Source organism: Clytia hemisphaerica, unplaced genomic scaffold (assembly GCF_902728285.1).
Source record: "Clytia hemisphaerica strain Z4C2 unplaced genomic scaffold, Clytia hemisphaerica genome assembly, whole genome shotgun sequence".
Lineage (NCBI taxonomy): Eukaryota > Metazoa > Cnidaria > Hydrozoa > Leptothecata > Clytiidae > Clytia > Clytia hemisphaerica.
Window position 1 is genome coordinate 394101 of NW_027104060.1, and position 16570 is coordinate 410670.

At 35.9% G+C, this 16570-nt stretch overlaps 2 protein-coding genes and 1 long non-coding RNA gene across 3 annotated transcripts; 2 read left to right on the forward strand and 1 right to left on the reverse strand.

The window, feature by feature from the left end:
• Positions 1-1179: 1179 nt before the first annotated feature.
• On the reverse strand, positions 1180-2176 carry LOC136812353 (uncharacterized). Its single transcript, XM_067068849.1, has 2 exons — positions 2072-2176; positions 1180-1643 (listed from the first exon to the last, which is right to left on the reverse strand). The coding sequence occupies exons 1-2, from the start codon at positions 2103-2105 to the stop codon at positions 1180-1182; spliced, it is 498 nt and encodes a 165-aa protein (XP_066924950.1). The 5' UTR covers positions 2106-2176.
• Positions 2177-10197: 8021 nt separating this feature from the next.
• LOC136812354 (uncharacterized) lies at positions 10198-10998 on the forward strand. The gene has a single exon (XM_067068850.1). It carries the CDS (start codon positions 10198-10200, stop codon positions 10996-10998), a length of 801 nt encoding a protein of 266 aa, XP_066924951.1.
• A 2496-nt stretch (positions 10999-13494) lies between these two features.
• Positions 13495-14352, forward strand: LOC136812386 (uncharacterized). The gene is made up of 3 exons (XR_010847344.1): positions 13495-13600; positions 13813-13926; positions 14170-14352. It is a non-coding gene; the product is annotated as an uncharacterized lncRNA (long non-coding RNA).
• Positions 14353-16570: the final 2218 nt, after the last annotated feature.

The window sequence follows — 16570 nt, forward strand, 5'->3', positions numbered from 1 at the left end:
AATATTTTTGTCTGAAACAACTCAAAGAATTGAGAAAAAATTTTGGGTGGCAGTAAATAGGAGCAAGCGATAATAACACAATCTCGCGTTACGAGTTCAAATACCTCTTAATGTGTAAATAGATTATGTCATCAGTGTAGATGGGATTGCATGCTTAATCTGATGGCAACAAAGACGTTTTAAAAACCCTTTCAACCCACCTGGCACACAACGTAGTTTCAACGTTTATTTAACGTTCACAACGTCCATATAACGTTAATTGAAACAACGTTGTGTGCCAGCTGGGAAGGGACAAGTTAGACTAGAGTTTACTTTTGGCAGAACTTTGCTTTTTGATCATTTTTTATGACGCTGATAGTCCAGTGTTTAGTTTTAGTTCCAGTTCCAGTTTTTGACTAGGAGCGTTTGGAGAGGTCACCATTTTGAGAGAAAATGTTACAAATCCAAATAACAATAAAACTACTTGGAGTTGGAGAAAGAAACATCAATAACAATCGTTTAATGTTTATTCTAAGACTACAAAGACTTTTCAAGGGAGTTTGACAGCCAAAATAAGTTTAATATTGGACCCTTGATTATTTTGAGCTCTTCCTGATCCACATCTCCCAGCCGGTACACAGCGTTGAACAAGCGGTTCAAGCGCCATCTGGATATTATTTATGTTAAGAGAACGTTATTTGGACGTTGTTTGGCAGTAATGTGAGAATTGACTTTTGATGGATTGGATGATACAAGTCAATGATGACTGGTACCCCAACTGGCACATAACGTTGTTTCAACGTTCATCTAATGTTATATGAACGTTGTGAACATTAGATAAACGTCGAAACGACGTTGTGTGTGTGCTAGCTGACTGGTATACATGCTACAACTTAAAAGAATCACTAAGGCAAGTTTTATCAATCAGAATATTTTATCCAATGGGAACGTTTCAAATCAATAAACCAAGCACCAGCTAGATGAAAATAATCGAAAATACTCCATCTTTGACGTTGAACTATATTAAGGAAAAAAGTTGAATGGCACAGCATTTATCCTCACGCTTTTGCAAACAGTAGTATAGAAAGGGTGTTGAATGAATTGTTTTTTTTCCAAAATTTAGTACTGTAAATAACTTAATCTCTTTCATTTTAAGTAGAAAATTTGTTTAACAATTTATAAAGTTTGAAATAAAATTATTTAGTGGGATGGTTCGGTGAGGTATTTGCCTTCGTACAAGCAAGCGTTTTCTTGTTGGTTGAATTTCAAGTTTCCTGGACAAGCAACACATCCAACAGTGACTCCCTTCCAACAAGCAACGTATTGTCTTGGTTGAGCTGGGTCTTCAATGTTTCCACTGAATTCTGGTCCATAATGGGGGCATTTGTCTGGACATTCAAAGGTGGTGGCTGGGTGCCATTTTTGTGTGGTGACACAGTCGTCGTGTTTGCTGTACAAACATTGGTTGCAAGTTTGACTGAATTCCAAAGAGAGAGGGAAGCAAGCTTGACAGTAAGCTAATCCACCGACACATTGGACGAAGTAGTTTGTGTAGTAATCAAGAGCAAAATTGCCATCATATTTTCCGTTACATAATGAATTAGGACATTCAATAGCTGGTGGTGTTGTTCCAGTGATGGGTGGGTTGGTGATGGCTGAAGCAGCTGAAAAAATAAAATAAAACTAATGGTTATTACCCGGTGCCTTGGTATGCGCTCCGTTTATTCGATAATATTGAAAGCCACCGTCAACAAGAAGCTCTCATAAAAAACCCGTCAATATGTCACTTGCAACCAATGAGCTGTTGGCGGCCTATAGTGTAATGTCAGAAAAATGTAGTGATGCCATATCATGAATTCGCTACTCTCCCTTATTCGATGAAACAATTTAATTTCTATTGAAAATATCGAATTAGAGAGCGTCAACTGAATATAAGAAAGTCAATGCCACTGAACTTTACTAGCTTGCGTCAATACCTAATGAACATCAAATACCTATTTCGAGAAAAAATGATAATCTAAAAGAACATAAAATAAAAAATAAACACATTTTAAAAGACATATCCAGTAAAATCAATGTGAAATAAACTTACCAGCGATAAGAGCAAGAGCAATGATGGTCTTCATTTTCGGTTTTTTTGGTTGTTCTTCAGTGTTTGCTTGTTAGTGTTGTTGTTTGAGTTTGATGATGATTTTGATTCCCGAAGAAACAACGTTTTTATACCAAGATGAGATAATCACATTTCGTAAGGAGATAATATATGTCCATGGAGATAATTAATGAAACATCCTTACATGATAATATTTCTGATTTCTCGCGTTCGAAGATGAAATATAGGCCGGAACAAAGAAAATTACTTTAATGGGAGACATACAGGAGGCAGTTTACAGACATTACAATATTTTTGATGAACATAATTAGTTTGTTTGTAACTTGCTTGAATCACGGCGTCATATCCGTCCTCCGTTTATTCTATATTTGTAATATTTCTTTCAATTTCCACTTAACTATCATCCCTTTTAGACCGTTGCTAAGAGCCACCTAGCAACCGGCTATATCGTTTCAGATACTAGCTATTTCAAACTTGGACTTTAAGTTAGTTTTTGATTAAAACTAAATTGACTTTACCATTTAGCCCTTAAATACACTCCCTTCTCACAGCCCCACTGGGACCCCTTTCCACTGAAAAAAAGTGGCCAAAATATCGTCCTGGGTGGAAAATGTTCCTTATTTTATTATTCATAGAATTATATTTCACAGGTCTATCGACCTCTACGAAATAATTTTAGATTTATAAATTGTCTAATTCTTCATCTGTCGTCCAGTCGTCAGAAGATATGGACAGAAGAGAAGACGTTGTTTTGGTCTTTGTCCTAGGTTTTCGAACTAGGCGAAGGTTTGTTCTAGGGCTTCCTCTTACATGCCAAACGAAATCATCATTTTTTAAATTCATTTTATTCGCCTTTTGGCACATATCTTTAATAATTTTTCTTTCGTTGATGGTGAAGTCGTCTGTGATGCTAAAGCCACCAATTTCATTGAATCGTTTCAGCTTATGCAGATTTTGCATTATCCGTTCTTTTTCCTCTATACTTTTTAAGATCAACTTGATTGGACGCCAATGTAGCCCTTTTCGGCTTTGTCCAATGCGATGATGGTGGGACGGTTTGATATCTTGGACGCCAATGTTACCTAGTATACCTTCAATATCTATTTTGTCTTGTTCCTGTTGTTCTTCTTTGTTGTCTACCTCTAATTCCACCATTCCATGTATAATAATATTTCGTTTTCTTGATTCGATGTCTCTTTCTTCATTCTTGTTTTCTTGTTGGTGTTCTCTCACTGCTGATTTGAAATTATCCTTGTGTTTCTTAGTTATTTCAGCGTATGTTTTTTCTGATGTTTTTTCTATGTAATCGTCGTTTGCTTTATTTCTTCTTTTATAATCTGCTTGGTTTTTATTTCAAAGTCAGCCATCTTATTGGTTAAGATGTTTTCGATATCGTTCTTAAGGCTGCGGTTCTTGGCTAGCTGGTTTTTGAGCTTTTTAATGACGTCGTCCTTCTTCTCAATCTCCCTCTGCATCATATGATACGAGTTCTCACCTATTTTACTCATTAGAGATCGTGTTATCCGCACGCAATTCTGACATAGATATTGTTCGTTATAAGTGTTGGCAAAAATTTGCAGCTGATAAAGCGGTAATTGTGTGCACTCGTAGTGTACCATGCGGTGGCATTTTCGGCATTTTAGAAGGTTTTGGTCATCATCATCTGAGCAGGAGGTGGGAGTGCATGTTTGGTTTTGTTTAGCTTCTTCAAATGGTTGTTTTTCTTGCTTTTTGTCGGTTTTTTCGTTCATGTTTTTGATTTTGCTAAATTTCAACCATTTTTGAAGAATTATTATACTTACATATTATAATTTATGTTCCCATTGAAAATAATCAAATAAACCAATCCTCACTTCAAAATATTGTGTTATTTTTCCCATCATCAGTCAATTTTCGGACTTGAAAACAAAAGAATTTAAATCCCCGGCCATAAAAAATATGGGAACATCAATCCCCATCGAGTTTCAGTGCATTATTTTTATCCGCACTGGCTGAAAAAATCGTCTGTCTGTGAGAAGGGGATATTTTAATACTCATAGATTTATAAAGGCCGAAGGGCTAGATGTAAAGCTTTTGCTAAAAAGTGTACTGTGGTTAGGTAGGAAATCCTACCTAATTTACGTGACATTACTATATAGAATTTCAGCGATAGACCAATCAGAAGCTTGAAGCTCGAAAACAAAAGCAACAATATTTTTTTCCGATATTTGCGGAACGTGCGTTTGAGCGCGCGCAGCGCGCTCAAACGCGCGTTCCGCATCCTTTGGCAAGATCTGCGTACGCGGGACGTAAATTTGTATATGTTCAAGAAATGCTACCGATTTGGTTCACGAAAAAAACCCGAGCAAAGTAGACTTTTCATTATCTTATAAAATAAAAGTTATATCGAGTTTGACTATCCAATCAAGTGCGACTTTTTGTGATGTAAATTGTTTCATTTTTTCCCGCCGGTCCAAATTAGCGAGATTATGTTAGATCCAACCCTCCAGTTTGTAATTTCACAAACAAATCACAATTTTGAATGTTGAAAAGTATTTCAAGAAGAAAAGTGTATGCAGAAGTGTAAAAAAGTGTATGCAGAAGTGTAATCATTTGAACATTACAAGATTTAGATAAGTATTATTATTTTCGTCTCAAAGATATATACATATAATTTTGAAATGTTTATCCCCAGCCTTAATGTTGATAATATTAGAAACTTAATTGGGAGTACCAGAAGAACTCTTGTTGGGAATTTTAGAAAACTTCCAAGAACAGTCTGGCCCAGGTATAGTTGTGTTCCCCAGATTTTAAGAACTGCCCGTAGCCATGGCTTAAATGTTTTTTGTGTGAGTGAAACCCCCGGAGATGGTAATTGCTTTTATCACGCCATTGTAGAACAACTTAACGATCGTACAGATTTTGGTGATGTTTCAGCCTTAAGGTTACAGTATCCAAACCATCTTATCTTACGCCAGGCAGTCGTCAATTTTGTGCGCGATCAAAGTCGTCTAACTGTAGAGGAGTCTCCATACATTGTTGGATATAGAACTTTCTTTGAACAGGGGGCAATTGATATTCGCAGGGCTGAAGGATTTTCTTGGGAGCAGTTTTTAACCCAGCAGTTGTGTGATACTGTGTACACCACAGAGGTCTTTATCAATGCTGCAGCTATCTTGCTTGGTAGAAATATATGCATCAATTCTGAAAGCTGCAGCGTAAATAATCCCCTAAAAGTTACAAGTTGTTTCCGGGATTCTCCTCACTTAGAATTTCATGTAGAAATGCCGGTCAGCTCTTACTTTCTTTTGGCCGGAATTAACAATAATCATTTCCAATCATTGTTACCTGGTGATGGGGGGATTTTAGCCAATTTTAACCAGCAAGAAACTGTTGACTTCTCGATTGAAAATGTAGAGATAATAAGAAAACGAGAGTCTCAAGGTGAGAAAGATCAAGCAGCTCCTCCCAGCAAAAAAAATAAAATACGAAAACCTCCTTTACAAAAGGTGTCTGTTGACCCTGAAATAGAAATACAGGCAAAGTGTACCCTTTATGGTTTGAAATATATTGAGCCTTCTGCTGAAGAGTCTGTTTCAGACAAGCGGAAAAGAAGAAGATCTCTTAGAAGTAAGATAACAAGTGCAAAGAAAAAAAGAGCAATGTAGAAGAAGAACTTAAATTATTATGTGCTCGTGATGGTATCGCATACATTGCACCTTCTAATAATGAAACTGTTCGCGAACAAAAAAGAAATCGTAGAAATAGAATGAATCGTGTTATGAGAGAAAAATCTATTCATAATGCTGAAGAAAGGTCTGATAGTAACAACAGTTGTTTACATTCAAATCCTAGGGTTGTTGAAGCAGCAGAATCTGTTCATAATGCTGAAGAAAGACCTCTCAGTAATAACAGTTGTTTACATTCTAATCCTAGGGTAGTTGAAGCAGCGAGCATTTTTGAGGAAGGGGAGTTAAAACACAACATCGATCGATGTAAAATTTGTAATGAAGTTAGACCTGTTTTTCATGAAACTGTTCATGTTGAGCCTGAATTGAACAACAATGATTTGTTTTCCCCAGCTTCATGGTCGGTAGGGGAGGATGGTAAGTGCATTAGATGTCGCCAAGAAGAAAAAAATAATCGTAAAAGAAAAAAATCCACCTGCCGCCCCCAAATTTTCTGGTATTTTTTCCATGTACGGGAATGATGATAGTAGTAGTCATGGAGATGGGACATTACATAATAATATGCATTTTGAAGAAATTCCCCCATACCTGAAAAATCTGAGTATTCTGGAAACAGCCATGATTTCAAAAATCAACATAATAACTAATATTACCATCCTTAAATACGGCATGCTGAAAGGACGCGGCCATTCTATTGCAGTTCCACATGACATGAAAATTGCAAAGACTTTGCCAAGCCTCCCCCAAGAAGTAGGAATTATATTGGTTCGAAAGAAAGGCGAGAATGGGGAAGTTTTGAAAGACTTTATTGTCAAACGAGATAATGTTGAACAGGCTTTGAAAGGGCTCGTCTTTGGTTTTCCACATGGTGGAATGGGTACTGCCTTTCCTAGTTCTAAAGTTTATGATGGACCAGATCATATTAACACACCTCTAAAAGGCAGGTTTTTTCTATGGCTTCCCAACCCTTTTTATTTTGATGTTATAATTGACCATGTAAGATTAGAGAATTTGCCTAATGATGGCCGACAAATTTGTCCAGGTGTTCCAAATCTTGAATACAAAACAAAGGTTCCCAACTTGAATAAGAATTTATCTGAAGGTCAACCAGGATCCTCAGATTTGGAAAATACACATTCAGGTGTTGTCTCACCACTTGAACCTAATGATGTTGATAAGAATCTTGAGAAACTTTTACAGAAAATTGTAGATGATGAAGAGACTGTACAAGATCTTGTACGCCTTCAAAGAGTTGGGGTGGCCGAAATAACAAGTGAAAAACGTGAACTTGTGCCCGAAAGGAAAACATGTGGTTTTTTTGCAATGGCTTTTCCAACAATATTTATCAATGGTTCAGCAGACATCACCATTCCTCAACTAACAACCCCTGATTATCAAGAGTGGTGGATCATATCTACCACTGCGGTGACAACCGTGTGAGCTCCCATCCAACACTTCGATTTTTTCTTTTAAATCTTGGCCTAAGGGAAAGGGCTTTAAACCAAGGTTCATTTATTGTTGCACAACAACTTCATGACGCACATCTTTCTGTTGAAGAATTACGTGAAAATTTAGAGAATAATGATACTTCTGTACCAAGAAAATTGATAAGTGTTGGTGCTAAGTTTGCTAATAGTGATCCATATTTGCGAGACAGGAAAATTGAACTTGACAACCTTGCTTTGTTTAGAAAGATTGGATATGGGGACCTTCCAGCCTACTTTGACACAAACTCTATGGCTGAATACCACTGGGATCCCCTTAAGCAATTGCTTGCCAAGTATGAATCTGTTGTTAAAGGGGTACCCGCGAGACCGTCCTTGAGTGCATTAATAATGATTTTTCATACCATCGTAAATTAGTTTTGTCAAATCTCCATATTGTCACCAAGTACTTTGAGAGAAGGACCCTTAATTATTACAAAACTGTCGGGAAAGAACTTTTCAAACATCTGACATGTGGATTAGGTATGAGTTTGCAAAAGGTCGTGGTGAGATTCATAGTCACGCTATTGTTTTTAGTGAATCACACGCAAAGAAAAATAGAAAATGCAATGGCTCTGATTACCGATGATGGAAAAGGTAATGTAAATACATCTGATGCAGCATTTGAACTTCATAGTTTACTTCCGACTGATTTACAAAATACAGAAGATTTTCACTCTCCTAATTTTGTATCTATGCACCCTGCAGGTGGCCATGAAGAAATTGACGAGAATGGCAAAAGGGTCTGGATCCCAACAAATCTGAATGGCCCAAACCTGATGGAGATTATGAACCTCCAGATTATAATCCATTGTCAGAAAACTCTCTGACCACTCAAGCCAAGAATCCATGAGAGATTTTCATATGCTTGACAAATAAGGTGGGCTTGCATAAGTGTAATAATACTTGCTTAAATGTGAAGTCTGATGGTGCTAAAACAAAATATTGTCGTTTCCATTTTGGTAAGTTTTGATATCGAAAATAGAACTTCAGAAGGAAAGAAACTCATCCTTTCCATTCACTAATAACACCAGGAGAACATCCACGTTTTGAAGGCAACAGAGATCATTCTTTTCTGATATCTCATGTCAAAACACGCCTGTTAACATGGTTAGCCAACTCAGACACGCAAGCCATCATTGATCAAGACTTAATGGCTCTGTTAAGATACATCACTCAGTATGCCTGCAAGGGTGCCAAATCTACAGACGATTTCATTCGTCTATATAAACATTTATTAGATGTTAATAGTGATGTTGCATCTGTAAGAAGTATTGCCCAACAACTAATTTTGAAAATTATAGGATTGATTGATATGCCAGCAGCTGCTGTTGATTTTCTGAATTGTGGGGGTCGTTTGTTTCATTGCACTCGACAGTTCAGGAGAATTGGTCTTAGTGGTTTTCGTGCAATAAATTCAAAGTTTTCCGATGGGGATGCAACAAAAGAAACACCTCTAGAAAAGTTTTTGAGTGAAAAACGTCGAATACGTTATCCCAATATGACTTTGTATAATTGGGCTCAAATTTGTGTTTGCACCCCTAAGTGTGCTAAAAACCATGTTCCTGTTTTTACTGGAATTCCAACTCTTCCCATATGGCCACTAGAAGAGGACTATTGTAAGGGTCAATTAATGATTCACTCGTTGGGAACATGGGAAAATGTAAATGACCTTAAGAACGGAAAAGACTCTTATTTAGAATCATTCATGGAGTTTAGAAAGTGACCTATGTCCTATGATTGTGAAAGAACTTGTCAAAAAAGCAAAATTAGAGCATGACAAAAAACTAGAAAGGGATCGTCAAAGAGCAAAAAGAGGAAAAACCTTGATGTTGATGATAGCTCTATTGACCACGAATCTGGATCTGAAGATGAGTTTGAGAATGAAATCAGAAACGAACATGAATTTTTAAGATACTTGGCTGAAAATAGACCCCAAGATTTTGAAGATTTGAATGCTTTTAGAGATCTGCCTGATGGTGGAGAAGGTTTTTGATTGGCATCAGTATGCAATTGAATCTTTTGGAGGTGCTTGGCCTGATAATGCTTCAGATTGGCTAGAAAACATCTCAAAGGTGGCAGCTGCACAGCAACAGGCTCGAAATCAGAATTGTGATTTGCCACCAAATATTGATTTATTGAAGGCTAATGCTCTTCAAAGAGTAATAATAGCTATTAACATTCTTAATATTATGTCTGTTGTGAATAATGAACACCAAAATAAAGTGCGTCTCTTAGTGCAGGGGACGGCTGGAAGTGGTAAAACATTTACAATTGTTGCCTTGACCTATTTGTCGCGAAGAATTTGCAATCGAAACAATGCTGTAATGAATTTAGCACCTACTGGAGCAGCATCTATTCTCCTACCCTTAGGACGAACTGTTCACTCAACAACAAACATCCCAAGAGTGAAGAGAAAAGAATCCAAAACATTGCAGTTAACTGATAAGCCATTGAATAGCATATCTCTCACTGCCTTACGTGAACTAACTGGTAGCACTCTGGAAGGTAATTCTATGAAATTGATGACCTTGAATTTAGATGAAAGAGGTATGTATAGTCATCGTATGTTAGCATGGTGTAGCCAACGTTTTAAGGAGGCAACATGTGATTTTTTTTCAACAACTTTGGTGCAATACCAACTGTCAATTTTTTTGGATAGATTTAGGGCAGCTAGGTCCAGTTGATTCTCATGATTTGCATGTTGAGCCATTATCCTCAGACGCCCCAGATAAGCTTGCCGGTTATGGAATCTATCGTACATTTTCACATTGTATTCTGTTAAATGAAACTATGCGACAAGGCCCAGATCAGTTGTCTTTTTTGGAAATGTTGCTGAGAATCAGAGAGGGCAAACTCAATTTGAATGACTGGAAGACAATAAAATTCAAGATATGAAGGTGAGCTTCCTGAAAGTGCCAAAGAGGGATTTAGATCAGACACATGTTTGACCGTTATGGAAACGTGGCAAGAGGTAAATGTTGAGAACCACAACAAACTAGCTGATTTGGGGATCCCTGTTGCTACTATACCAAGCAAAGGAAAAGGACGTCATCACACTCAATCTGTTAATCAGATGGGTCAAATTCCTGCAACCTCTCACATTGCTGTTGGAAGTCGTGTGCTTTTGACTAAAAATCAGCTCAGCTTAACACCTCTTGGATTGAATAATGGAGGAGCAATTGGGAAAGTGATTGCAATATTATATGCTGAGGGAGAAGCACCTCCATCATTTCCCAGAAGCAGTTGTTTTGTAGATTTTCCAAGATACAAAGGCCCAAGCTGGCTTCCAGAACACCCAACATGGGTTCCTATACCTGTCAATGAAGCACGTTGTGATACTAACTGTTGCTCTAGAAGGGGGTTTCCCTTGATGCCTGGTTATTGTATACCTATATCAAAAAGCCAAGGTATGACAATAGGTCCTAATGAGCCATGTACTCATATTCGGATAAAGTTAAATAAAGAGATTTTTATGGAGAAACTTAACCTTGGCATAACTTATACAGCCCTCAGTAGGGCATCTAAGCTAGAAAATGTTGCTTTGGTTGAAAAAGTGCCATATGATAGGCTAAATTATATCAATAACCATCCATGGATGCCACGAAGAAGGGAAGAAGAAGAAAGATTGAAAATTTTGAGTGGCGAGACTCTTCAAACATATGGCCATTACAGCGATTTGAATACCTACAGAGAACTATTATGTGAATTTGATCGCTTTGTCAATGATGGTCTAACATGTTTTGAAGACCCTTGAATCACATTGCCTCAACATCGTTTCAGGGCATCGTAATGCTTTTTTTATATGCAATTGTTAAATTTTCTGCTTAGCATAGAAAGGCGTTTTCAATTACATGTTTTATAAATAAGACTGATAAAACCTTAAAAAGTTAAGACAACAATTATAACTTAATTTATTCTACATTAAAACAGAGATGTAAGACCTTTTAACAATGCATGACATTTTCAAATGTTACTGTTATGAATGGAACAGAAGCTCAAAGATAGAATTCTGAGTATTTCAATCAAGGAACTATTAAAACAATTAAACATGGGAAAATGAAGGCTCTAAATCAACTCAAACAAACGTTAATTCGGCAGTATTTTGAAGGCTATGAATCATCTAAGCTTGAAATGTTTTTTGAATAATAAACATCTAAGCTCAATTTTTCTTCTTTTGAAAAGGAACTGTTAAAACATGTAATTGAATTTGTCTCACTATCATTAGTTTAAATCAAGGCTGTTCTGTCTGTCAAGCTGCAAATGACTTTAAGTTGATGATTGATGGATGTTGATAGTTGTTTCCATCAATAGTGGATGTTGAAAGTTGTTTCCACCCTCTGGTGACATGTTGATAGTTGTCTGTCACATACAGAGTTTTTACCTATGAATGTTGATAGTTGTTTTCATAGTGGTGTGGTCTTATCCATGCCACCCTGGAACATGCTGATAGTTGTTTGTTTCAGGGGGTACATCAACTTTTGTCTAAAGTCAAAAGCAGCTGAACAGCCTTGTACCCTAAAGAAATTGTTTTATTTTTGTAATTAGTATTTTTAGGATGGGGTACAAAATCCTATGGCTTACCTTCACGTGGTGTACCCTGTTCCACATTTTCAAAGCAGTAAAAGTGTAATTTGAAAATGTCAACTAAAAAGCCAAGGCTATCCAAAAGGTGATAAGATCTTTGAAATTTTTACTCAAACAACAGTGGTAGCTAAATTTAAACGGTCATTATAATTTTATCTCCTTTTGGATAGATCAGCTGCTATCATACTTGATGGTAACATAGAGACTTTTCTTTCTTAGTGTAAAATCTTAAAAAAAACACACAATATGAGCTTGCAGGATGAGTTAATGGAGGTGGAATCCAACGATTCGTTTTCTGATGAACTTGCAGCCGAGGAGCAAAGAGAGAAAAGATTTGCTTCAAAGACCGAGCTCAAACAATCCAAAAAAACTAAAAAGCAGGAAACTAATGATAAAAGTAACGATGAAAAGAAAAAAGATCAAAATGATAATAATAATAAAAAGAAATTTAATGCTTACAAACAATACAAAAAAATGAGAAGGGCAAATGGGGGGCCTAGATCTTTTTCCTCATTTAAATTTTGGACGGCCAATGGGTGTAAAGATGAGCCAGGTTTCTTAGATTCTTGGCTCAAAAACGACAAAAGTAAAGAGAACAACAACAACAAAGAAAGAAACAATAGAGGTCAAAAAGGCAGTAGTAGTCAGAAGAGAGTCGGTGACTTTACAAAAAGTTTTCAATGTAAACCTGTATGGAGAGAACTCTGTAGGTGTTCAGCTATAGCTATGATAACATGAAAATGTCATCATGGCACGTAGCAATAATTGGGTCTCAAAAACATACAACAGTTTGAATCTCACTGTTGAAAAGAATTTATTACTAAAATTTATAATACAGTTTTCTCTCCATACTGGAAAACTTTGAGTTTAGATAACGTTGAACGTGTTGAATAGTGTACATATTGTTTATATAATGGAGTTTTAATAGTATATAACTTTTAGTTGCGTATAGTTGTGTATAGTTTAGCTCTATATGATGAATTTCCGTTATTAATTAACTCTTGAAACTTGTTCAGAGCATCCCTAACGGGGAAGGGAGGCTAAACTAAACCCCTTTAAATATCTATGGGGAATTGAATTTTCAAAATTTTAAGGGCTGATTCTACAAACATGTCCCCAAATTATCATGCACGTCTGGGGAAACATTAAGATTTGAAAAAGATATTCAATAATTTAGAAAAATCATATTTAAAAAAAAAAGTGGCACTGGTACTAGTTGAGTTGGGTTCACCTACCAAATTTTGGGGATACATCGCATCTTCCGATTCACAAGGAGTGTAAACCTTTCTAGATACAATGTAAATTAATCCATTTACTTTCTCCAGTGTTGAATTTAAAGCATTTTTTATTTATTTAAATATCAAATTGTTATCATTATTATCAAATTATAAACTAATTTTGATTTAAATCATGAACAAAAAAAAGGAATATTTATGTATTTTTTCCAGTGTTGAATTTTAAGCATTTAATGCATTTTTTAATTTATCTAAATATCAAATTTTATCATAATCAAACATAAAAAAATTTCAGCATTGTTTTTCCTTCTCCCTTTTTTAATAAACATTGGTATGAATATTATATGATTTGGAATATAATCTGGAACTTTTCTAGTCACATTATTTAAGTGAATACAATTGTATTGTTACTTTCATTTCATTTCAGCATTAATAACAAGAATAACAAATAACGAATAACACATCAATCAAATACTGTACATTCAGGAAATAGAAATCAGCATTTCTAACTGCAAGATCATGCAATAATTTCAAACAGTAAGCATAGAAATTTCACTTTATCGTCTGACGAAAGAACAATATAGTCCAATATACGTCATTTTCACAATGACAGGTTTTTCACTTTACCAAGGTAAACAAGCTTATTAAAGAGTAAAAAAGTTACCAAGAGCAACCTTTGTACTTTAGTGAACTTTTTGTAACCATATTGCTTATTTTCCCTTTCTTATAATAACTTTTACCTATTTCAGATTGGTTTGGTTGAATATTGTCTGAAAGATTATCCAAGAGTACCCATGTATCGAATTATCAAGAAATCGAACATAAATTTTACAATGGTTTCGATATCTCCATATACAGTACTAGTAAGTCTATCTACGTTCCTTTATATAGCTAAGCACACTCACTATTATTTAAGTCTTTGTCTTTTCTTTTTTTAGATAATTTTTGTACATTCTCTTATCCAAGATAAGTGCAATAATTAACCCTGGGGCATAATAGAATCATGACCTTGTAAAAGTTCTCTGAAATGTGTTTGTACATCAAAACTTTCAATATTACTTTAAATTTATATCTGATTCAATAACAATGAATTAATAACATTTCAGGTTTTGTTGTTTCAACGGATGGCTTGAGATAGAAAGATTGGTGTTTTAATGGTCAAATTGTTCCCTTTTCTTGAATCTATGACTTGGATCATTTAATACGCAACATCTCAAATAAACGATTGGAAGCTATTGTCTACAATTTAATTCAATTATTGTGAACAAATCATTTTTTGAGATTATTAACTACACAGTAAATTTATCATGTAATTGTAAAGTTTATTGTGCAGTATAAAGATTATCTTTTACTTTTCTATTAATAAAATTTAACTTCGTTGTTCTTCACTTATTATCGAATCCAAGTAAAAAGGCATTTTATTAGACCAAATGATATATTCGAATGCCTATTGTGGCGAATAGAGGCAAGGTAAATTAAAATTAATTTCCATTATTAGGAATTTTTCCAAATCACACCTTATTTCAATAAAATGCATATTATCGGGTACCTAATAGACAGGGGGGTGGAATAAGAATGTCCTGGGTGGAAAATTTTCGAAAAATTAATTAGCGGGGACGCTTATACCCTAGAGTAGTAAACAGAAAAGGGAAGATTTCTCATTTAATTGTCAATTTAAATCAAATTAAATACATCGAAATACCTTTCTCACAATTTAGAAATAAAAGTACCAAAATTCTTTATCTGTTATTCCGATGGCGTATTGGCGGCCGCCCACGCTGTAGCTCTAAAGGGGCGGGCCAATATCCCATCGGAGAGGGATGGTAGTCGTCCTTTGATGTGCTGCCTCACCAGTCGGTCTCAACTGCTCTGCTTGTGGTAGCCTAAAAAAATTGGCAGTTGAACCCGACAAGCACGGAAAATCGGTTCTCAGAATTCTCTTTCTTCGCTTTGCGAAAACAGAACGCTCGTTCCGCAACCCCTTTTATGTTGATCACTTTTTTTTGCCTGTAATGGCTTAAAGCCCGACATCTAGCTCTTCGGGCTTTATAGATCTATGGTTAAACTGAGTCAAATTCGTCAAAGAATCAAGATAAAATAGTTATGTTGAAAAAGCATATTGTTCGATCATGCGTGTTTTCTTAACGAGAAGTCATGTAATAAGATTTAAGAGCCCCCCCCCAAGTGGTAAGTCTGATCACGATAATTTTCTGTCTTAAATCGCGATCACCTAAATCAGAAAACAATTTGGATAATCACAAAAGCCCGAATCACGCATCACGGCTCAAAAATCTTTCAAATCACGATCGCGTTTTGACCTCTAGTCTAATCACGCAATCACGAAAAAAATTCCAAATCACGTATAATAACGCTAGAAAAAATTCCCTATCACGTCATCACAAAAACTTCTTGGGGGCCTCATTTAAAACCAATATGATTCAATCCTTTCGAGCGGATAACTCATTAAAAGAATCTATCATTAGTAAACGAGTACACGTTTTTTGTATAAGCCGTATGGCTACGTCAATTGTTAAGTGATATTGGTTTTAAACAAACAAAACCAACAACGTTATATGAGGATAACCAAGGTGCTATCGGACTTAGCGAGAATCCGAAACTTAATTCCAGAACGAAGCATATTGACATAAAGTATCACTATGTCAGACAAGCTGTTGATGAGAAAGTTGTTCAAGTGAAGTATTGTCCAACTAACGACATGGTTGCTGACATTTTCACGAAAAGTTTGTCGAAAGTAAAATTTGAACAGTTGCGAACATTACTTGGAGTACAAAAGTAGAAACTTTATACTGTTAACCCATTTAAGGGATATTTGGACTTGGTGACAATGATGACATGTCACTATCATATTGTCAAGTGGGAGTGTTAAATAATTAATGAGTTCACTGTCGCGACCATAGTATGCGTAATATGCGCTATTATTTTTTAGAGCATTTTTTACGCTCGATACTATCTTTTTTCTCTTGTAGAGTAGTTCTTGTTGTGTTTTCTTCCTGAAGAGACGTTTACGTTCTGATAAAAACTTTAACAGTTGGCGATTTCTAGATTCTAAGCCGGCGAATTCTTAGAAAGCACAGTGTATTGATTAGCGTAAATATGTACTTAAGGTGGCGAACCGAACTTTTCGAACGGCGAATTCTAATTTTTGTTCGTGCTTTGGACCGGCGAAATTCGCCGTTCACCAGGCCTGATTAAGACCCTTGGGTTCTAAGAGTAGTCTCCAGACAACAATCTTCGACACGATTTATACTGCCTGTCAGCTTGTGATGCTGACACACAGTTTCTGGCACAAGTGAGTAAGTTAATTCGGCATGAGTTATAAAACGTAATATATAAACCATAGTGCTAAAAGTGTTTTCACTCAGAGCTGATGTCAAGAAATTGCAGAGAACACGACATTATTTCAAACGTCGAACGTGCCATCAGCCTCGTCCCCGTGTAGAAAATTATGTAATCTTTCGCATTCGAAAACAGACAGTACCAGGGTGT

Coding starts and splice junctions, on each gene's coding strand:
- LOC136812353 (XM_067068849.1), bottom strand. CDS start 2,105: ATGAAGACCATCATTGCTCTTGCTCTTATCGCTG. Junction 1,644..2,071: donor TGCTCTTGCTCTTATCGCTG/GTAAGTTTATTT, acceptor TTATTTTTTCAG/CTGCTTCAGCCATCACCAAC.
- LOC136812354 (XM_067068850.1), top strand. CDS start 10,198: ATGGAAACGTGGCAAGAGGTAAATGTTGAGAACCACAACAAACTAGCT.